This window comes from Canis lupus, chromosome 6 (genome assembly GCF_011100685.1).
Source record: "Canis lupus familiaris isolate Mischka breed German Shepherd chromosome 6, alternate assembly UU_Cfam_GSD_1.0, whole genome shotgun sequence".
NCBI classification, from domain to species: domain Eukaryota; kingdom Metazoa; phylum Chordata; class Mammalia; order Carnivora; family Canidae; genus Canis; species Canis lupus.
In genome coordinates, this window is record NC_049227.1 from 12,032,974 (window position 1) to 12,054,348 (window position 21,375).

The 21,375-nt window shown below is 54.6% G+C and overlaps 1 protein-coding gene across 11 annotated transcripts; it reads left to right on the forward strand.

The window, feature by feature from the left end:
• Window positions 1-3,265: 3,265 nt before the first annotated feature.
• On the forward strand, window positions 3,266-10,800 carry ZNF853 (zinc finger protein 853). Of its 11 annotated transcripts, XM_038539527.1 has the most exons (5): window positions 3,266-3,603; window positions 3,832-3,934; window positions 4,404-4,526; window positions 7,307-7,658; window positions 7,897-10,800. In XM_038539527.1, the coding sequence occupies exons 1-5, from the start codon at window positions 3,592-3,594 to the stop codon at window positions 9,422-9,424; spliced, it is 2,118 nt and encodes a 705-aa protein (XP_038395455.1). In that variant the 5' UTR covers window positions 3,266-3,591; the 3' UTR covers window positions 9,425-10,800. The 11 variants fall into 11 exon arrangements, with proteins under 11 accessions (XP_038395455.1, XP_038395450.1, XP_038395451.1 ...); XM_038539522.1 differs by having other exon boundaries at window positions 3,856-3,991; window positions 7,307-9,217; XM_038539523.1 differs by having other exon boundaries at window positions 3,856-3,991; window positions 4,409-4,526; window positions 7,307-9,217.
• The last annotated feature ends 10,575 nt before the right edge of the window (window positions 10,801-21,375 follow it).

Genomic DNA, 21,375 nt, shown 5'->3' on the forward strand with positions numbered 1-21,375 from the left:
CTCACAGAATTCAAGAAAGTGCTGGACTTACAATTACAGTTTTACTACAAAGGATATAAAGCACGATCAGTCATGGTCCCTGAAGAGATCCAAGGTCTGGGAGAGTCCTGAATGTAGAGCTTCCATGTCCTCTATTCTGGACACAGAGTGGCTCTCACCAACCAGGAAGCTCACCTGAACCTTGGTGCCCACAGTTTTTATTGATGTTTCATTATGTAGGCATGATCGATTGAATCCTTGGCCATTTGACTAACCTCAATCTCTAGCCCCAAAGGTTGGTTTGATATCACCGGGTTCAGAGCCCCAACCCTGTAATCACATGGTTGGTCTTTCTGGTATGACCAGCTCCCATCTGAAGCTAATCCAGTCCCCTCACCCCCTGAATAACAAAGACATTCCTATCACTGGAGAGATTCCAAAGGTGTAGAAGCTCTATCCCAGAAAACTGGACAGAAGACCAGACAAGTTATTGCAGGTAAAAGGAGGACATGTGCGTGTGTGGCATGAGGAGTTAAATCTGCATCTTCCAAAGTGAGGTGTCCACAGATACTACCTAAAATGGAAAAACCAAATAATAGCATTATAAGCATATTATTTAGAAACATGGGAAGAAATATCAGAAGAAATGGGAGGGGACTCAGAAGCGAGGAGAGATTTTTGTGGATTGCTAAAGCCTCACAGAACAATTTGACTTATTCATTCAGAATATGTATTGCCTGGATTAAAAAAAAAATTGAGAGGGGCACCTGGGTGGCTCAGCTGGTTAAGGGCTGGACTCGTGGGCAGCCCAGGTGGCTCAGCAGTCTGATCCTAGAGACCCGGGATTGAGTCCCACGTCGGGCTCCCTGCATGTAGCCTGCTTCTCCCTCGGCCTGTGCCTCTGCCTTTCTCTCTCTCTCTCTCTGTGTGTCTCTCATGAATACATAAATAAAATCTTTTTTTTAAAAAAAGGGTTGGACTCTTGATTTCAGCTCAGGTCATGATCTCAGGGTTGTGAGATCGAGTTCTGTGTTGGGCTTCATGCTGGACATGGAGCTTGCTTGGGATTCTCTCTCTCCCTCTTGCTTGCCCCTCCCCACCCCTCTGCCTGCTCTCTCTCTCTCTCAAAAAAAAAAATTTTTTTTTTTTTATTTATGATAGTCACAGAGAGAGAGAGAGAGAGGCAGAGACACAGGCAGAGGGAGAAGCAGGCTCCATGCACCGGGAGCCCGACGTGGGATTCGATCCCGGGTCTCCAGGATCGCGCCCTGGGCCAAAGGCAGGCGCCGAACCGCTGCGCCACCCAGGGATCCCTTTTTAATTTAAAGGTGAAAGAGGAAGAAAAGAGGTGCTCAGTCATAGACAGGAGAAGTGCTTTTCAGGACAGAACCATTGATTTGGGAAGACACCTTACATAGGTTTTGATAGCATATAGATGAGCAATATGTTTGGTAAAGGAAGTGGAGCCTGCAAAGGAGTCAGAAAGGAGGCAGATAGAGAGGAAGGAGGAACCAAGGGTGGTACCTCTCATCAGCCACCAGAGAAGTGTCCAAAGCTGCCTAGAGAGGAATAGCATGCGAGCTCTAGTGACGTGGAGGTCAGTGGTGACATTAGAGAGAGCTGTCTGGATGGAGTGATGGGGCTGAGGCCAAGTTGGAGAAGGAGAAGGAGGGACAGGTAGATGGAGATATGGCCAGAGCTGCTATGGGGCATCTTTCCAGGAACTTTGGTCATGGAGGGCAGGAGAGAGAAGAGGTTGCATATTTTTAAGATGGGAGAGCCTGGCGAATGAGCAAATGCTCTTGGAAAGAAGCCAGCAGAGAGAGAGAGAGAGAGGTTAAAGATTCAAGGAGTAAGTGGATCATCTGGATCCTCTGGGCATGAGGTCTCCCAGGAGGAAATAGGAGGCAGAGACAGCTCTGCTCCCAACCCTCCCAGGGGAGGGAAAGGTGCACATCTGGCTGGCCAGAGGGGAGATGCTCACTTATCCTTAAACTCCTGGCTAGCAGAATGCTGTTCCTATTCCACAGATGCAAGGTAATAATTTGCCTCATTACCCAACTGGAAGAGGCCATTGTGAATCCAGATTTCCTGCCTCCTTACTCCCTTTCCTGCTGCACTTACTCCCCTGATGAGGCAGAGGTGGTCCTCTGTCCTCTGGAGCATCTAGTCTGGGGGTGAAGCTGCCAGACAGAGTGCAAGCTTTTCAGAGGAGGGTTAGAGAAATCCAGAGCTCCACTACCTGTAGGGTCAGGAAGTATCCAAAAATGGGTGGCCATGTGAGCATGGAGACAGTAAGGAGGGCAGAGGACTGTGACCGTATGAGGGCTCTGCCCTCCTCCAGTGAGGCATTCTCATACTCTATCCCAGGAACAGCTCTCCAGGGCCAGATCTTTGGGTTTTTCAAGAGAATTCGAGTATCCCGATCTCAGTGTGAACCCTCCAGATTAGGACAGTGCAGTGCAGCCAAGTGATGGGATATCAAGATGGTCAGGTAAGGCATCCGGGAGGTGGAGGCCCCTGACCCAGGCAGGGGTTAGCTTGGCCTATCTGAGGAGGCCTCTGCACAGCCCCAGTAGGGATGGAGTCCTGCAGAGGGCGAAGGGGGTCAGGTACTGACGGGGGTGGGGTGGGGTGTGGCTCTTGGACTTACCCTTCAGTTACCAAGGGTGGCCCTGTCCGGTCCTTTGGGGTCCAAGCGCGCACAGACTCCGCGCCCCCCCCCCCCCCCCGCCCCCTTCCATCGCCATCCCAGGCTCCAGGAGGAGGAGTTCCAGGTGCGAGGTGCGGAGGGGGCGGCCTCCACTGGGTCCGCCGGGGGGCGGGATGGGGCCTCCGCATTAGGTGAGAGTCATCTAAGATGCTAATGAACCACAGCTTGGACGCGGGCCCGGGGCGCCCCGAGGCTGCACGCGCCCCCCCGGCGGCGGCAGGGCCCGGGCCGGGAGCCTCGCCCGCAGCCCCCGCGCAGCGCCAGTCGCCACCCGCGGGCGAGCGGCCGGGCCTGGAAGGGTTAAGCCCACCGAGCTCGCGGCGGCCTAGAGCGGCGGCGGCGGCGCGGGGGCCGGGGCGCGGGGCGCGGGCGGCGGGCGGCGGGCGGGGGACAGGATGCGGATGCCGGGGGGACTTCCTGTGCCGGCCCCGCCGCCCCCGCCCCCGCCCCCGCCCCCGCCCCCGGCCCGGCCCGGCCCGGCCCGCTGCCCCCCGCCGCCCGCTGCCGGCCGGACGCGCGAGCCAACCGGACCCCGCGCGGGCCGCCCCCGCGCGCCGGCTCCGGGCACCTGTGGCCGCGGGCGGACCCGGCCGGGCGGAGACGGTGTCGCCCGCCCCGCACGCCTCGCCCGGCCGCCCCGGCCCCTCTCCCGGGAGCCGACACCAACTTCTGCTGGTGAACTCCGTTCTGCCCCGTCTGCGGCCCGGGGCGACCTGAGCAGCCCTGACAGCGACAGCCCCGCCGCAGTGCCCAGAGAGGCCCCCGGGTGGCCCAGCGCCTCCCCGGCGCCTTCTGGATGGAGGCGCCTCAGGAAGAAGCTGGCTGACGCTCTGCCTGCACCTTCCAGCCCCTGCTGACCACACCTCCCCTAGTGCAGAGGCCGCGGTGAGGAGCAGGAAATGCTGAACCAGGTGAGGCCCAGGGGGTTGGGGAGCCGGCCAACCCCGGGCGCTGCCCTTGAGAGCTTTGAGCTGGATCCTGAGAAGGGGGGGGGGGGGGCTGGAGTTATCTTGTGAGGAGGGGAGGCAGGACTGGATGCGCTGACACATCTGCTGGGGCCAGGGTGGAGGCAGGAGAGAGCTGGGGAACCCCCCAGACTTCAGGATCCCCTGGGCCACCGCTGGTTCCGTGGGTTGCAGTGCTCTGGAATCCTGCCTTCCCAGGGAGCTGAGGTGGCATCTGGAACCTGTGGCCTGCATGTGGGCTTGGAAGACCGGATGAACCCCAACAGCCGTCTGGGAGGCAAGAAACCAGGGAGGTGAACCCACTTGTCAGTTGCTTTGAAGGAGACGGTGGAACGTGAGATGTGTCTCTTTTTCTGAAAACTTCCTCATGTGTCCCTCCTGGGACTCCAGCTCCCCATCCCGCTGAAGGCCGGTTCCCACAGTTGGCTCTCAGTGTGGAGCACATGCACCCGCAGTCCCGAGGCATGGGGCTGAATGTGGGCCTTGCAAAGTTGAGAGAGAAGAGAGAAAGGATTGCCTCTGCAGGGAAATGAAGGGGCCCTGGGAGCTGAGCCTCCAGGCAGCCCTGCTCTTCCCTTCCCCAGCTGTGGACTGCCCTATCCTTTCCAGCCTGGCTGGAGCTGCTGGTTCTGGGGCCCGAGGCAGAGACTGGGGGGCTCTCTGGCAGTTACCGCCACCAGGTAGGCCAGAGGTGGGGTGCTCCCAGCAATCCTGCCCACCTGAACAGCTTCCTTCCTTCCTCTCAGCACAGCTGGCTCCTCAGGATCTGGGTCTGAACGCTAGGATGGAGCTGGGGGCAGTGGCCAAAACCTTCGTGCTGGAGCTTCGGTGTCTTGAAGATGGGGGCCCAGGGCCTGACACCCTCTCAGGTGAGGGGCTCAGAGGGGTGTGGGCTCTGACCTAAAGCAGAAGATAGTCCTCAGGCTCCCAGAGGATCTTTTGACAGAGCCCCAGGCCTGCTGTGGCCAACGGGGTGGGGGTGTGCATTCTGCAGGATGGTGGGCAGCCTGCTGTCCACAAGGGTGCTCACCTGGTGGTTTCCGGGTGGGGAGGGCAACCTGCAGCCACTCACGTCACACCAGCCCACTTCAGTTCGCCTTAGGATTTTCTGAGGCAGCTCAATCAGGCCATGGTTTTGCTGGTGCAGACATTCTCAGCCCATGCCCTGAACCCCAGATATGTGCTGGCTGGGAGCTGCTGCTTTGTCCCCAGTAGTCAGGGAGCCTCCATTGTCCTCCTACCTGTCCCTGGCTCCAGACTCAAGTTCTCAGATTGAATTCAGGGGCTCTCTCCCCCTGCCCCTTGTACCTCAGGCATTGGCCCCTTGGCTTGGCTTCTCTTTGTCCTGTGGCCTTCTCTGACCTTGTCCACTTTTCCTGACCTCTGCTTTTCCATCCTTCTCTCTCCCCTTTTGCCCAGAAGCATAGGTGGCCCTGTAGAACCTTCCAAGATGCCTTCTCCATCTGAGACCCACTCTGGGCCAACTTTCTATGATGGTCATGCTCCTGGGAGCCAATTTCCCTCCCTGTGCTTTGAGCACACCAAGTGGGGGCTAGCCCAGGGTTGAACAGCATGAAAAGAACCAAGGGAATTGGAAGGTTTGGTTAGGGATGTGTGGACTGAATGAAGGGTCTTCAGGCTCAAATATTTAACTGAGAAAAGTCTTGGAAGGGTATGCACTTCAGGTGACACTTAATATGTTTACTAAAACATCATCGTTAAAAATGCTGACATTGCTGCAAGAAGCCAGGACTAGCTACACGGCCAAGTGCTGTGCTAGAAATGTGAGGATTCACACAGAGGCACGATATGTCCCTGTTCCTCCCAGAGGTACTGGGAGGCTGGTGTGGCTCAGACCTGCTGTGGGGGAGACAGGTTTTCATGGCTGTCTTTGCTCACCAGCCACATACTCATGGCTGGTGAGTGTGTATGAAAAATACTTGTCCCTCTCTCTGTGTCTCTCATGAATAAACAAAATCTTAAAAAAATAAAAAATAAAAAAGAATGTTATTAGAAATAGTTTTCTTAAAAAAAAAGAAATAGTTTTCTTTTTTCTCTTTCCTTCTTTCTTTCTTTTCTTTCTTTTTTTAGAAATAGTTTTCTAAAAGGAAATTATTTACATGGAGATATCCTTTCATTTTTTATTAAATCAATATGCTCCTAGAAAAAGTGGCCAGAAAGCAAAATTTTCTAAATTGAACCTCTGCTTTCTGTTACAAAACTGAACATATGAGGCTATAGGAAGAGCAGGGTTGAAATCAGACTTGGGAATGGAACAAGCCTCTTGGGATTTTCTATGAACACGGCATGAATGCTCAAATTGAGAAATAACAGGTGGATATTGTGCAGACAGTGAAACGTGACAGTGGAGTAACACCTATGTTGCACAACACTGGGTTGCACTTATACCCCCTCGAATTTTCACGGTGGCCCTGAGAAGGGTCCATCTTCTTTTGCTTTTCCATCTTCTCTGAGTCAGAAAACCTCCGGTTCCCAGAGGTTACCTACCTGGCTACTCACCCTACTGACATGAGGCTGTGGAGATAATCCTTTCCTTTTCTTTTTTCTTTTTTTTTTTTTAAATTTTTATTTATTTATGATAGTCACACACACAGAGAGAGAGAGAGGCAGAGACATAGGCAGAGGGAGAAGCAGGCTCCATGCACCGGGAGCCCGACGTGGGATTCGATCCCGGGTCTCCAGGATTGCGCCCTGGGCCAAAGGCAGGCGCTAAACCACTGCGCCACCCAGGGATCCCAATCCTTTCCATTCCAGACTAACAGTCTCAAACACGTCCAGTCTGTAGGCTGTTTTAAACGGAGTCAGTTGTGTCCTTGCTATTTCCAAACTGTTCATTACTTTGCAAACTAATTTCCTAACCTGTGGGCAGAGTGATTTGTCAAGCACCTGCCAGGTTCTAGAGGATATGCCAGGGCCCTACCTCCTTCACCACTGAAGCTGAAAGTGTGGATATCCTGAAGCTGTTACTGACAGGGAGGGCTCCGAGGCTGCAGGAGGTTGAGAGTTGTTAACTGGTAGAGTTGGGGCCCAATCTGAGAACTTTCCCCTGGAAGCCTTGTGCTCTCCCTGACACTTCGGTGACTTTTACAAACCACCTGTGGTAATACTTTCAGGCAGCTTTACAGAAATTCTTTATTATTTACAGAGAAGGAAAGTTTCGCGTATTTAAGGCATGATCCTCACTGAGGTCTGAGTTCATCGTGCGCCTGTGGCTTGGCTGTGGGAATGGCTTGTTCACTGATTCCTACTAGATGGTGGTTAAGCATGAGAGGCTTCTCTGGGAATGGTGTTGGGGAGCCCCTGGAACCCAGGCTCTTGTCACTGCCAAGATCTAAGCATGGAGCCTGTGTGGAGGAAAGCCCAGAGAAGAGGTTGGAGAGCCAGGGCCCAGAGTGACTTGACCCACAGTCCTTTGGGCACATTTCTAAGCCAACCCCACACCTCTGGGCATTTCAGTTTCTGCCACGCTGCCATGGCCTATCGATCCAGTGCTTTGGGGGCCTGGCTGAGAGCTCAGCAGTGTGTCCTAGAGTGGGCATCTGTGGGGCAGGGTAAGCCAAGGGGTAGAGGGGGGGTCAAGGGGGTCTGTAGATCTTTCTCTCCTGGCTTCCTACCATTTCCACTACAGGTGGCAGCGGTGGGAGTGAGAGTCAGGAGGAAGAAGAAGCTCAAGAGAAGAATAGCAGCCCACCACCGCCAACAAGCTCAGCTCCAATGGGGGCCAGGGAACTCACCGACAAAGCACAGCCCAGACAACAGGAGTTGCAACTACAACAGTCAGAACAGCAACCAGAGCAGCAGCCACAAAGCCAGCCATCAGAACAGCAGTTGGAGTTGCAGCAGCAGCAGCAAGATGGGGAAGACCAGCTGCCTCAACAAAAGAAAGACCTGCAGGGAACACCCCAACCTGTGCCACCTGGACAGCAGAAACCCCAACTGCAGCTGATACAACAGCAGGAACAAGCACAGGAGCAGCACGTGTATGAGCAACAACTGTGGCAGCAACAAAAGGAACAGTTACAGCAGCAGGACCAGTTACAGCAGCAGCAGGAGGAGGAACAGTTACAGCAGCAGCAGCTCCTGCAGCAGCAACAATTACAGCAGCAGCAGCAGCAGGAGGAGGAGGAACAGTTACAGCAGCAGCAGCAGCAGCAGCAGCACCTGCAGCAACAGCAGGAGGAAGAACAGTTACAGCAGCAACACCACCAGCAGCAGAAGGAAGGAACAGTTACAGCTGCAGCAGCAGCAGGAGGAGAAACAGTTACAGCTGCAGCAGCAGCAAGAGGAAAAACAGTTACAGCAACAGCAGCACATGCAACAGGACCAGTTACAGCAGCAGCAGCAGGAAGAATTACAGCAGCAACAGTTACAGCAGCAGCACTTGCAGCATCAGCAGGAACTGTTACAGCAGCACCAGCAGCAACAGTTACAGATGCAGCAGATGCAGCAACAACAAGAACTGTTAGAGCAACAGCAGCATCAACAGTTACAGATGGAGCAGCTGCAGCAGCAGGAACGGCTACAGCAGCAGCTGCAGCAGCAACAGTTACAACAGCAGCTGTTGCAGCAGCAGCAGTTACAGCAGCATCAGCAGCTGTTGCATCAACAGCAGCTGCAGCAGCCAGAACAGTTGCAACAACAGCAGCTGCAGCAGCCAGAACAGCTGCAACCACAGCAGCAGCAGCAGCCCTGTCCACTGGAGCCAGAGGAGGAGGAAGAAGTGGAGCTGGAGCTCATGCCAGTGGACCTGGGGTCGGAGCAGGAACTGGAGCAGCAGCGGCAGGAGTTGGAGCGGCAGCAGGAGCTAGAGAGACAGCAGGAACAGCGGCAGCTGCAGCTCAAACTGCAGGAGCAGCTGCAGCAGCTGGAGCAGCAGCTGGAGCAGCAGCAGCAGCTGGAGCAGCAGCAGCTGGAGGAGCAGCAGGAGGTGCAGTTGGAGCTGACCCCAGTGGAGCTGGGAGCTCAGCAGCAGGAGGTGCAGCTGGAGCTGACCCCCGTGCAGCCGGAGCTGCAGCTGGAGCTGGTGCCCACCACGGGGGGCGGCGGGACTCCGGCCCCGGGGGCTCCAGCCGCGGTCGTGGTGGCCCCCCCGGGCTACGTGGTGCTGCAGGAGCTCATGGTGCTGCCTGCCGTGGCCGCGCCCGCGGTGGTGGCCATTCCCGGCCCCGCGGGCAGCGCGGCTCTGACTCCGGCCAGGCAGCGGCGGCGGCGGCGGGCGCGGGATCGGCCGACCATCTGCGGGGAGTGTGGCAAGGGCTTCAGCCGCAGCACGGACCTGGTGCGCCACCAGGCCACGCACACGGGCGAGCGGCCGCACCGCTGCGGCGAGTGCGGCAAGGGCTTCTCGCAGCACTCCAACCTGGTGACGCACCAGCGCATCCACACCGGTGAGAAGCCCTACGCCTGCTCCTACTGCGCCAAGCGCTTCAGCGAGAGCTCGGCGCTCGTGCAGCACCAGCGCACGCACACGGGCGAGCGGCCCTACGCCTGCGGCGACTGCGGCAAGCGCTTCAGCGTCTCGTCCAACCTTCTGCGCCACCGGCGCACACACTCGGGTGAGCGGCCCTACGTTTGCGAGGACTGCGGCGAGCGCTTCCGCCACAAGGTGCAGATCCGCCGCCACGAGCGCCAGCTGCACGGCGCCGGCCGCTCGCGGGGCCTGGGCCTGCTCCGTGGCACACGCGCAGCCACCGGCGGCCCAGCACGCTCAGAGCAGGCAGCGGGGTCTGCGGACAAGGCACCGTGACAGGGACGGGCGGGGACGGGCGGGGACGGGGTGGGGGGGCACGCTGGGGTCCGGGAGAGCGCAGGCTCCTGATCCATGGTGTGTGCGCGCCTCCTGGAAGCTGGCTGTGGCCGGGCTTCCGGCTCTCCCCCTGGTTAGCAGAGGGGAGGCCAAGTTCACTCATGGACCCTCGGGAAGGCTGCACCTCCATAAGAGGGAAGCCGCTGCGGCCAGGCAGCACAGATGTTGCACATCTGTACGAACAGCTCGCCGCACAAATTTCTTATTGGGTACCAATCCGTGAGGAGTCTGCAAAGCCCTTCCCCTGGAAAACTGGACTTCGTAGAAGTGAGAGCCACAGGAGAAAACTGCCGGTGATGCGTGTGACAGTTGGTGACATTAGACATGCATTGAACACTAACCAGGGAATCGAATACATGTGGTGAAACGCACAGGAATAGGATTTGATCCTGGTGAAAATTTCTTCAAAGAAAAAAAATGGGGGAAGAAAGGAAATTTATCTGCACTTTGTAGAAAACTGATCAAGGCATTGAATTGTCCTCAGTGGCATTTGCCTTGAAAGTACTTTCTAGAATGAAAATTCATCAGGGTGGATATAATCCTGATTAAAATGTGTTCCTAAGCACAGGGTCAGAGTGTCCACTGGGTCAGTGCACAAATGCCAGGAAGCCCCTCCCTGGGTGGGAGTTACACCTTCCCTCCAGGGGAACTAAGGGCTCCAATAAGCATGGAAGTCAGGCTCTAGCCGGCTTTGCTGCCAAGTTCCCGAGCCCACAGGGGCCTTTCAGTGTCCTCTTGACCAGGAGCCTGCCGCTGAAACAAAGGGCATTCTGAGAATGCTCCCTGAGGTCCAGCAGAGTGATCCCCTTGGGGACAGAGTTCTGAGGAAGCTCCGCCCTGACCTCCCTGAGATCCACCAGCTCTAAGCATCTCTTTTGCTTGCCCTGGGGACTAAGGCTGTGGGGTTGGAGCCTTGAGACCCAGGGGCAGGGTTCTCCTGGGCCAGGCTATGCAAGGTGCTGGCCCGAGCAGATCCTGCCTCATCACTGGGAGAGGGGGGTCAGAGGGATAAATTGGGGGACAGAAGTTGGAGGCAACAGAAATGCTTTTTACAACGTTTACAGAATTGTCTGAGGGGTCTGTGAGAGCTTCAGCAATGTTAATCCCTGTGGGAAGGCAGGATGGTGGAGGAGGCTGCCCGCCCCTGCTGCCCCCAAGGGTTTCCTGCTCTCGGCTTCCCATGTGTGGCTGCTTAGATCCTGCACCCCTCATTGTCCCCCTGCTTCTCCTTTACTAACACAGCCTGCTACATCTTACAAATGTGTTGGTAAGTGAGAAACAAAAATTGAAAAATAAATTTAAATGGAAGAAATACATTGTCTTATCTCTGTGTTTTCACTCCCAGGTTTTGTGTCTTGCCATAAAATGGGATGAGGACCTGAGTGTAGATGCTCAAGAAGGCCAGTTTGGGCATCTCCTAAGGACAGCTTGAAATCATTTCAGAAGTGGCTGCATTTTCCCTTGCTCTGCCACCGTTTACAGTATTTGTGTACAATAGTGATTTCCTGGGTCCCTGCTGCCCCCCATAGGCCCTGATGGGCTAAAGCCATTTCCCTGAGTAACCCATTCACTGATGGGGTTGGGTAGCAGATCTTTCAACGGAGTCTATGACCCCTCAGGGGTGAAGGTCTGAGTCATCTTGTTAGACAGGCCTCTGAGACCAGCAGAGGTCCTAAGGCAAGGGGACCCAGGGATGATGGGGAAGATGAGGGGGCATGCGGGGTGTGAGTGGATCTGTGTGAGACAATGAGTGGCCTGGACAAGTGTGGATTCTCTGCCCACATCTTGGGTGGGTCCTTGTGCAGATACGTAGGCTCTCCCCACCCTGCCTGGCTTCCCCCAGCAGCATCTGCAGCTCTTCTATCTCACACACTCTCAGAGAAGGGAAAGTGGCCCCTAACCCAACTCTGAAGAGTTGCAAAAGCCCAGCTCCCTTTCTCACGCTGGGACAAGTCTGAGGCACCACTTCTGCTCCAGAGGAGCCCTGAGACAAGGTAGAAGGCTCTTGCCTCTGTAGGGCTTTGCCTGAGAGCCTCTTTATGCCCTCCCCTGTGCCATACTCCTGCTCCCACCAGCTTCCCCTGGCTCTTTCCTTGAGGGAACATTCTGCATTCTACTTCTGCGGAACCCAGGACAGGAACCCGCATCCAGGTGGAGAGGCTGAGCCTATTGGTAAGTGAAGGCCGTGTGCTGGGGCCTGGGGTGGGGAAGGGGATGTGTTCCAGGTTTAGAACAGGTGGCCCCAGGTGTTGACAGGCATCACCGAAGAGCTCACAGCCCAGTAGGAGGGAGACACGTGGTCATACAATGGGATGGGCTACAGGGGAGAGAGCACCTGACTCTGATATGGGGAACCAGTGACCTCACAGGAGGTCTTGCTGAGCCATAGGTGTTTGCAAGGTGAGGTCAGGAGGGATTGGAGGGGAAGGTGGTCCAGACAGAAGTCACATGGTAAAGTGGATCAGAGCCAGAGGGACTGATGTGATTAGGAACTGTGAGTTCCCAGGTGGCTGGGAGGTCGGTGCTATAGGAGATAGGTGATGGAATGAAAGGGAGAGCTAGGGGCTAGATTTTATAGAATCCATTAGCCTCAAGATCCTAAATTCCTCCTGTTTACAGCCCTGACTTGTCCCCAGAACTTCTCAGCATCTCTGTCACCTCTATTAGGCTTCTCCATTTCCATAGGCATCTAAGACTATGCAAGCCTGCCCTCTGTGCACCCCCTCCATAACTCCTGAGTCTGGAAGCCCAGCCAGGTGTGGCTCCTGGAAGGCTCCATGAGGCAGGTTCTGTCCATGGGGGTGGGGGGCTGGCCACCCCTGATCACTGCCCTCATCACTCAACTGTCCTCCACCTTGCTTTTGCCACCTAACCACAAACCAGCTCAGTCCCCAGTCCTGGCTACCTCCACCCCCATCCCTATCAGCAGTCTAGCCAGCAGACTGGAATAGGCACCCTCTTCTGCGCCTGAGCCATCTCTCACTCCTGTACTTATGTCTTGAACAAATGTCATGGGAAGAACCCTGGTGCAAGTCAGGGTGGGGATGGGGGGGCCTGATCTAGAAGCTGCGCTGCCCACCCACCTGCCCTAGCCAGGGTGCCTAGGGCTCCTGCCTGCTGTCCCCACCCCAGTGTCCCTGCATCCTGAGCTCCTGTCTGTGTGGCCAGAAACCCAACATCGGCTCATCCCCATTCACAGCTCCCAGGACCAGTGCTTCCCAGACTGGGATTCCTCTGTCCAGAGTGGGGGAATCGTGGGCACAGAGACACTTGACACGCCAGGGCTATGTAGCAAGTAGGTAGGCTCCTCATCTCCTCAGCCCTGAAAGCACTCCCCCTCTACCTGGTAGCTGCAGTTCCATCATGTCCAACTCTTTGGGCTGGCCCTTGGGCTGTATTTGTGCCATATCAGGAGCTGGCTGGCTAAGCTCAGAATTCTCTAAAATGGAAAATCCCCAGGGAATGAGATAAAATCAAACCTATAAAGCAGAAAAGAGCCTGACTCATTACTGGTCTTTGCTTCCTTTGAGTCAACTTGGTATCTTTTAGGAAATTTTAATGTTTCTCCAGGGAGAAACAGGGGATTGGAATTCTGGCCACCAGTTACTGTGTGACAACTTTCCTTGCTTCTAAAATGGGAGCAAGTGTGTCTATCGTTCTGGGTTACTGTGTGTCAAACACAAAAGGCTAAGTAGTACAGGGAAACAGGCCCAGAGTTCAAATATGTTTGTTGCATCTAAAGCAAGAAAGAGTCACACACAAATTCTTTCCTCTGGTTGGATTTTCTATGAGATAAGGCTTTCTACTATTCGTACGTTAAAAATTTTAGACATTGTAGAAATGAATTGTGAGACACCCCCCCCCCCAGACAGTCAAAGGACATAGCTGTGCCTTTAGGATCCTCCCCTGCAGGTAGGATCTGGTAGGGTCCCCAGGCAACTCCATCCCAGCCTATGACATCAGAATCTACCCTTGAACTTCTCTCTTGGACTTGAAGACTCATCGGTCTCCCAGACTTGGATATTACAAAAATCTAAAGCTCAATAAGATCACACAAAGCTCTTAATTCCCGGCCAAGCCTGCATCTCCTGATTCCTCCCTTCACTGGCTGGCAGCACCAACTACCTGGAGACTGAGACAAACACCCAGGAGTCCTTCTAGATGTCCCCTGTTTTTCCTAATGCCCTCTGCTTCAGTTAACTATAATTGTGCAATAATCCACCTAAAATAGTGGCTAAAAACAACAGATTCTTTATTATTTTTCATGGTTCTGCAGATTGCCTAGGCTTAGCTGGGTGGTTCTTCTGCCCCATGTGATCATCTGATGGCTCAGTGGGGCTGAGACATGGGTTCATCATGAGGCTGGTAGTTGATACTGGCGATCGGCTGGGAGCTCAGTGGGGCTGTCCACTGGAGCTACCCATAACTTCTCTATGTGACTAGGGAGTAGAGTGCCTGAGTCCCAAGAGACCTGGGCTTAGATCTGCAAGGCTTCTTGTGATCTAACCTTAGAAGCTGTGTGATGTCACTTATGCTGGATGCTGTTTATCAAGCTAAGTCACAGTCCCAGCGCAGATCAAGGGGCTGTGGAATCAAGCCCTGAGTCGGGCTCTGTGCTGGGCATGGAGCCTGCTTGGGATTCTCTCTCTCTCTCTCTCTCTCTCTCTGCCCCTCCCCCTCCCTAAAAAATAGAAGGCAGCTGTAAAAATAAGTACAAGGGAAACAAAACTGTTGTTAAATTATGGTGAGACCCAGTTGCTCAGTGGAAGTTCCAAATTCAAGGCCCGTTCCGTTTTTGTCTAAAGGGTGATGACCATGTGTGGGAGAGGTATTGGAGACCAGCAGCCCCATAGAGAGACTTTCTCTTTGATGCTATCAGAGGACTTGGAGGAGAAGTGGCAGGAAAGGTGACAAGGTAACAACTGGGTATTACTGAAAGTTCTTCCCAGCACCCCTTTAAACCATCTCTGTCTCACATGATCTGCAGGAGAAAATTCGAATTCCTTGCCTCGGATAAGAAGCTTTTCAGGGGATGCCTGGGTGGCTCAGCAGTTGACCAGCTGCCTTCGGCTCAGGGCATAATCCTGGGGTCCAGGATCAAGTCCAGCATTGGACTCCTTGTGGGGAGACTACTTCTCTTTCTGCCTATGTCTCTGCCTCTGTGGGTGTGTCTCTCATAAATAAATAACATAAAAAACTTTTCAGGTTTTCTCTGGCTGCCACCTCACACCCTTTTGAAAACCTTTTAGGCTCCTTCCTACCATGACAGAATGTGACGTTCTGTCAGGCGGTACAAACTGGCCATAAAATTGACTTACTCTCAACTTATTTATCTGTTTTCAGAATAAGTAAGCAATCAATGGTGAGGTAAGTAAATACATAAACACAAATCAAATTTGAACAAGGCCACTTAATCTGTGCACTGATGATTTTTGCCCCTTGCCCCAGGGGTGTGGTTTAGGAAACTGCTGAGGGACTCAGTCACGGGCAGGGGAGGGAAGGAATGGGGCTAGGGTGGGAGAGGTGGTGAGGGGAGGTTGTCCGCAGCCTTGAGGAGCTGCTGGAGCAGCCTGGGACCACCCCCATCAGAACACCTCTCACCAGAGGGCAGTAACACCTTGGTTTGTGTAGACTGCTGCTTAGCTGGGGTTTCCTGCTACTCATTGCTGAATTCAATCTCGACAGATTTCCCAAATCCACCTGAAGAAGTAACTAATTTAAAAACAGATTTTAAACAAGATGTAAGAAATCAAATGGTGTCCCCCAAAACACAGACTTTTGCTTTTGGGGGCCTATTAAAGATGTAGTCATCGGGAACCCTGGGTGGCGCAGCGGGTTTAGCGCCTGCCTTTGGCCCAGGGCGCGATCCTGGAGACCCGGGATCGAATCCCACGTCGGGCTCCCGGTGCATGGAGCCTGCTTCTTCCTCTGCCTATGTCTCTGCCTCTCTCTCTCTCTCTCTCTCTCTCTGTGACTATCATAAATAAAAAAAAAAAAAAAAAAAAAAAAAGATGTAGTCATGAAATTGAGTTTACCAGTAGCCTCTTCTGCCTAATTCCTGCTCACCCCTCCAAGGGGATGATGGCCGTAAAGAGGTTGTCAGCCCCCCAGTGATTGTCATGAAGCTCATTCTGTGTGTCAGCCTTCCTGTGGTTCAACAGCAGGGGCACAGGAATGTGGGAGGTATGCGGCATACAGGTGCATTTGGAATTCTGGGAGGCCCATGCCAGCCATCTCCGTCTCTCTAGGAGCACACACACTTGGGGCTGGCGCTGCCTCTGCACAGACCCACTGCAGGCATTGCCACTGCCTTCAGGGACTGGCCCCTTGTCTGGGCAGAGCTCCCTCCCACTCTGCTCTCAGGACTTGCTCAACTGGCTCCTCCTGCAGGAAGCCCTTCTGGGCTCCTCCTGGACTCTCATGCCAGGGACTGGCAAGGAGTCTAGCACAGAGGGATGCCAACCAAAGTTCCCACCCAGCCCCACATGCCCAGCACGGTGAGATGGCAGAAATGCCACTGCGAAAAAGAACCAGAGTCAGACAGTAGTTAAAACAGTAAAAACAGCCCGGGGCCTGATCCTGGAGACTCGGGATGGAGTCCCATGTCAGGCTCCCTGCATGGAGCCTGCTTCTCCCTCTGCCTGTGTCTCTGCCTCTCTCTCTCTCTGCGTGTCTCTCATGAATAAATAAAATCTTTAAAAAAATAATAAAGCAGTAAAAACAGATTTATTCAGGACCTAATGCAATAGGGAAAAAGAGACCTCAGAATAGAACTGGACCAAAATCGGGATTCAGCAAGGACAAGTGCAGATTTACAGCCAAGGAGCAGGGTAGCGGGAAGTTGGTGCATGGACATTTACTAAGATGGAAGAAACATCAGGGGTCGGGGGGGAGGGAGATTCTGGTTAAACAGACCAGACAGGATTCCTGCTGAAGGCAAGCCAGGGCAATCAGACATCCTGGTGGTGGGGTGTGGAGGGGTGAGGACCATGACCAGATATGGAGGGTGATCAGATATCCAAGGTGGGGACTCTGGCCAAACCGACTTGACAGGATTTTTGTTAAAACTGGGTGATACAGACAGGTAAGCTGGAAGTCAGGGCCTAATTGAGATAGAGGCTGAGACTGAAAGTTTGGTTAAAGGAAATTGTTTTTTGTCACCCCTACCCCCTACCCCGTCTGCCTACAGTCTAGGCCCCACCCCTGCCTGTTCCTTTCTGCTCCATTGCAGGCGCCTGGATTCACCCCCCCGCCCCCGCTGACTGGACACATGTGTCATCTCCGCCTGCTCCTTCTTTCTGCCCTCTGGCCTGGCCTCAGTACGACTGCTCTCTCCTCGCCTGCCCTGCACTGCTGAGGTGGGAGGCTGGGATGGACTCATATGACAGACTGGGCAGGCATGGCTTCTAGGGTTGGGGGGATTGCGGTGGGGGAGGGGCTCCCTCTGGAAGGACTATGGGCAGAGTCCTTTACTGTGATGCCACGGATGCAGAACCTGGGAATGTTCCCAGAGTTATCAGGTTCCCTGCCCCACCCCCAGACAGTAGAAATTCCCATTTCCACAGCTTGACTCTGTCACCTTGAGCTGTGGACTAGATATTTGTGTCCTCCTCGCCCCCCCCCCCCCGCCCCAGCCCCTCTTTCATCTCACACTAATCCCCAATGTGATGGCATTAGGGTGTGAAAATGACTAGGTCATGGGGGTGGAGCCCTCACTAATAAAAGGGACCCCAGAAAGCTCCTTTGACCCTTCCACTGAATAAGGACACAGCCAGAGTGCCAGCTATGAACTTGGAAGCAGGTTCTCATTGGATACCAAATCTGCCAATGCCTTGATCTCAGACTTCCCAATCTCCAGAACTATGAGAAATCAATGTTTATTGTTTAAACCTCTCAGTCTTTGGTATCTTTGTTATAACAGCTTGAACCAACTAAGACACTTTGTCATCTTAAAGCCCTGTCACTTCCCACCCAAGTTATTTCAACAGCCTTGGGTCAGCTGCCTGCTGCCCACCTGGACCCCTGCCATGTCCCCCACCCCTCCCCACGGTGCACCCACACCCTCCAACCTGGCAAATCATGAGCCACCTCTGCTTGGTGCCTTTGGTGGCTGCTTATCACCATGGGGGCCCTAATGCAGCACTCGGTGGTCCCAAATCCCCTACTGGCCCCAAGCTCCCCACCTTCAGGTTCTTGCTCCGGTGGGATCTCACCTGCTCCAGCTTCTGGGCCTCTTTCCAGCTTGGCTGAAATGCCACCCATCCCACTTGCACTTCCCTCAACACCTGGCCCACGGCTCACAGGTTACAGGGAGGTATGCTCCTTTGTGTCCCTTACTGCTGTCCCCCCAGACCAGTCCAGGTAGCACGGTGCAGGAGGAGTTCAAGCTAAGGCTAGCCCTTGTGTCTGGGAGAGGCTGCTGCTTCCCCTCTGGACAGCGTACCTCCACCAACCCCAGTCGCTGGCTGGGCTGAGTGGCAACGTCCACTTTGGGGCTCTGTTATTCTTGTTCTGTCTGCTTCCTGCTCTTTTGGGGTACACAGGCCTGGGTAAGCCTTACTCCTGGGACATACTGCCAACCACCTCTCTCCTCTCTCCTTGTGGCTCATACACAGCTGAGTGGAGGGTGGACCAGCCCCTGATACAGGTCTGCTTGCTCTCCTGCTCACTGTACCTCCCTCCCAGGCTGACCTCTGTTGGCAGAGGCCTCGAGGGGCACCAGGTCCCTTCCTCAGAGGTTCCTTCTATTTCTGACCCACCAGCTGCCCCTCACAGAGGCAGACAATCAGCAGAACTGGGGCACACCTAGATCCCAGTCTATCTATCTACCAAATCCCTCTCAATTCCAATGACCTCTAATATGGAATACTGACCCCTTGTTTACATTTATAATTGTTACCCAGGGCTCTCTGTCACTGCCACAAGGATTGCAATTCTGAGTTCTGAGAGCCCCCCATGGTAAATTCAGAGGGCTCTTAGCAGCATCTGCTTGTGGGTGGGACCATTGCCTTAGTGGAGTCTGGGCTCCATTTTGCTCTTGCTGGTCCTCATGCCTGCTAATCTCTTGCCCCACTCAGCCCTGGCATCTCTGGTCAGCTTTCATAGCTCAGTCTGCTGTCCTGACTTTTGAGGTCTGTTGAGCCAGGGGCCCAAGTGAAGGCTCTGTCCCCTTGCCCTCCTCACCACCTGGTTGGCGGGGCCTGAACTCTTTAGAGAACTCCTAGAATGAGCACAGGGCCCTGCATTCAGCGGGTGGGCATGCAGGTGTGCAAGGGAACAGGGCCCATTAAGAATCCCTGCTGAGAATAAAGGATAAGCAGAGTTGAGGCTGCTGGCCTCAGAGGGAATGGGGGTGCCATTGGAGACCTGAGGATCTACAGAGGCCAATGGCCAGGACTTGCCCAGGAAGTTAGGATTGTGATTCGTGCAACCCAAGCCTCAAGGCTACCCAGAGCTTTCAGGAACATCACTACATGATGGAGTGAAGGGGAGAGGAGGAGCGGGGAGTCAAGGCTGGAATCTGGCTCTCTAGCACCCCAGGGAAGAGAGGCCTGCCTGGCAGGAGCCCTGCCCTATGGTTGTGCTCAGGTTCTGTGCCTATAGGTGTTGGGCCAGCCAGCTCCAATCCCTGTCAGCTCTGGGCTTCGATGGCTGGAAGGGTTAAGGCCAGGTGACTTCAGGACATGAGAGTCCAAAGCATGACCCGTTTGGGACAGCCTGGATCTGCTCAGAGTAGGCACAAAGCTGACTGGGGCCCAGAGGAGGGTCACCTGCAGAAGCTTGGCCAGTCTGAGGCAGTTGGCAAGTCCCACACCCCAGGCACCCAATCCGGATCCAGTGGAGAGCTGATCTGGAAGGAACCAGATCAGGTGGGGTTGTAAGAGTCAGGAATTATATTGATTTGACTATAAAATAAGCACAGATATGAAGGCTCCTATCAAGCAGCTTGATTTTCACTGAAGAGTGGGCAGGTCTACCCGAGTACACCTTGCTTCTGAAGTCACAGGTGTGGGGCAAGGGAGGACAGTACCTTGGGGGAATGTCCCAAGCCTAACTTTGACCTCGGACATGCTGACTGGGTGGTGGACTGTGGGGCCTTTCTGTGGCTGCCGCACGTGGTGTATTGGACTGGACAAGCTTTGGGGGCTCTGCCTGTTAGAGGGCAGGAGGAAGGAGAGGCTTCTGGGGGTGGTGGGGAGGAGAGCCTCAGAAGGGGGAAGAAATAGGCCAGAGGAGGCTCCCTGCTCAGCCTCTGGAAGGTAGTGGAGACTCAGGCGAGCGTGGTGGAGGGCAGAGTCTGCTGGGTGGGGAGAGGCCCATGGACTCCATGCCTTTGAAAATCTCTTCAGAGAAGGGAGGGCGAAGAAAATCGGTCTTAGTTTAGGTATCTGGTGGGGATAGACCAAAAAGAGGTAGGTGTGTGTGTGTGTGTATGTGTGTGTGTGTGTGTGTGTGTTTAAAAGATTTTATTTATTCATGAGAAACGCACAGAGAGAGACAGAGAGAGAGAGGCAGAAACACAGGCAGAGGGGGAAGCGGACTCCCCACAGGGAGCCCAATGCAGGACTCAATCCCCAGACCCAGGATCATGCCCTGAGCCAAAAGCAGACATTCAACCACCGAGCCACCCAGGAGTCCCCAAAAAAGAGTTTTGAAGAGATGCTGGGGTGATGCAGGGTCCCTGCCTGATGAGGGCAGGGAGGGAGCTGTTGGTTCTGGGAGAGTTTCTGATTTTTGCAATCTTTTTACAGGAGACCCTCAATTTTTAAGTGTTAGTAATTTCAAAACACTTTTAAAACACCAGAAGCCAAAGACAATCACTGTGGAGACTTAGACTCAGCTGGAGGGTGGACAGCTGGTGCTCTGGGCTGGAGGAGGTGAGGCTTGGGGAGAGGGGAGGGGAGGGGAGGGGCGGCTGTACCCCTCTGCAGGACACAGGTTTGACTCTTCTGTAGGCCTGAGAAGCTCACCAGCCATGGGCTGAGGTTTTGGAGGGGAGAAGCTGTTATTTCAGGCAGGTTTAAACCTGGCTTAAGCCTGGTCAAGTTGCTGCTCTGTCCCAAGAGTCCAAGGCTGGGGGACATTACAGAAAGTTTCAGAATAATAGTACCTGTGGGGTGGGAGCTAGGGAAGGTGCAGGCCTGCACCATTCCTGACTAGGGTTTGCAGGCAGGCTGAAAAGGGCCTGGACCTCTGTTGAATTCAAGAGCTCACCCTCAGACCCAGCTGTGTCCCCTGGGAGTGGATGCAGACAGGTTTTGGGGAGGGCGGCAGGTGGACCCTGAGTCCAACAGCCTCACCTCACAGCTCCTACAGCCACTGACCACCTGTATCTCCCTCTGCTTGGAGGACCCTTCCATTCCCAAAGGTGGCCCTCTGCTTTGTCCCGATTACATGTCCATCCAGGTGAAGTTCTAATCCGAGGCCCTAATGCATTCAGAGGCTGCTCCAGCCCACCGCCCCTCAGTCCTCATCGTTCTGGGTAAAACCCTCACAGTTAGCGGCACTGGTCTTGCAGGCACTGGTGTCCCTGCAAGCAGGGCCAGTGAGCATTGGACACCTGGCCCACCTGCTACAGTCCCACTTGCCCATCACCTGCAAGGGATCGCCCGGGGCCTTGTGGAGTCATGGCACTTAGATTGTATGGATGTCTCTACCAGGTCCCTCCACAGCTCATCACCTACCTCCACTGCCTCAGGACGTGGAGAGGGTGCCAAGGCGGGGTGGGCCTAGCTGCAATGATCTGGCACTCAGTAGGCACTCCCTGAATCTTGGTTCGATCAGGAATCCCGACTGGGCCCGGGAGAGGGTAGGCTGAGAGCTGAGGGATCTCACGTGGTGACTCCAGGGGGCGGGCAGAGATGGGGTGTCCAGGGGTTGGGGCCAGGGTC

Excerpts from the sequence above, each read along its gene's own strand:
- ZNF853 (XM_038539527.1), top strand. Across the intron at positions 4,527-7,306 it reads AGGGCCTGACACCCTCTCAG|GTGGCAGCGGTGGGAGTGAG; the intron begins GTGAGGGGCTCA and ends TTTCCACTACAG. Across the intron at positions 7,659-7,896 it reads CAAGCACAGGAGCAGCACGT|GAAGGAACAGTTACAGCTGC; the intron begins GTATGAGCAACA and ends CAGCAGCAGAAG.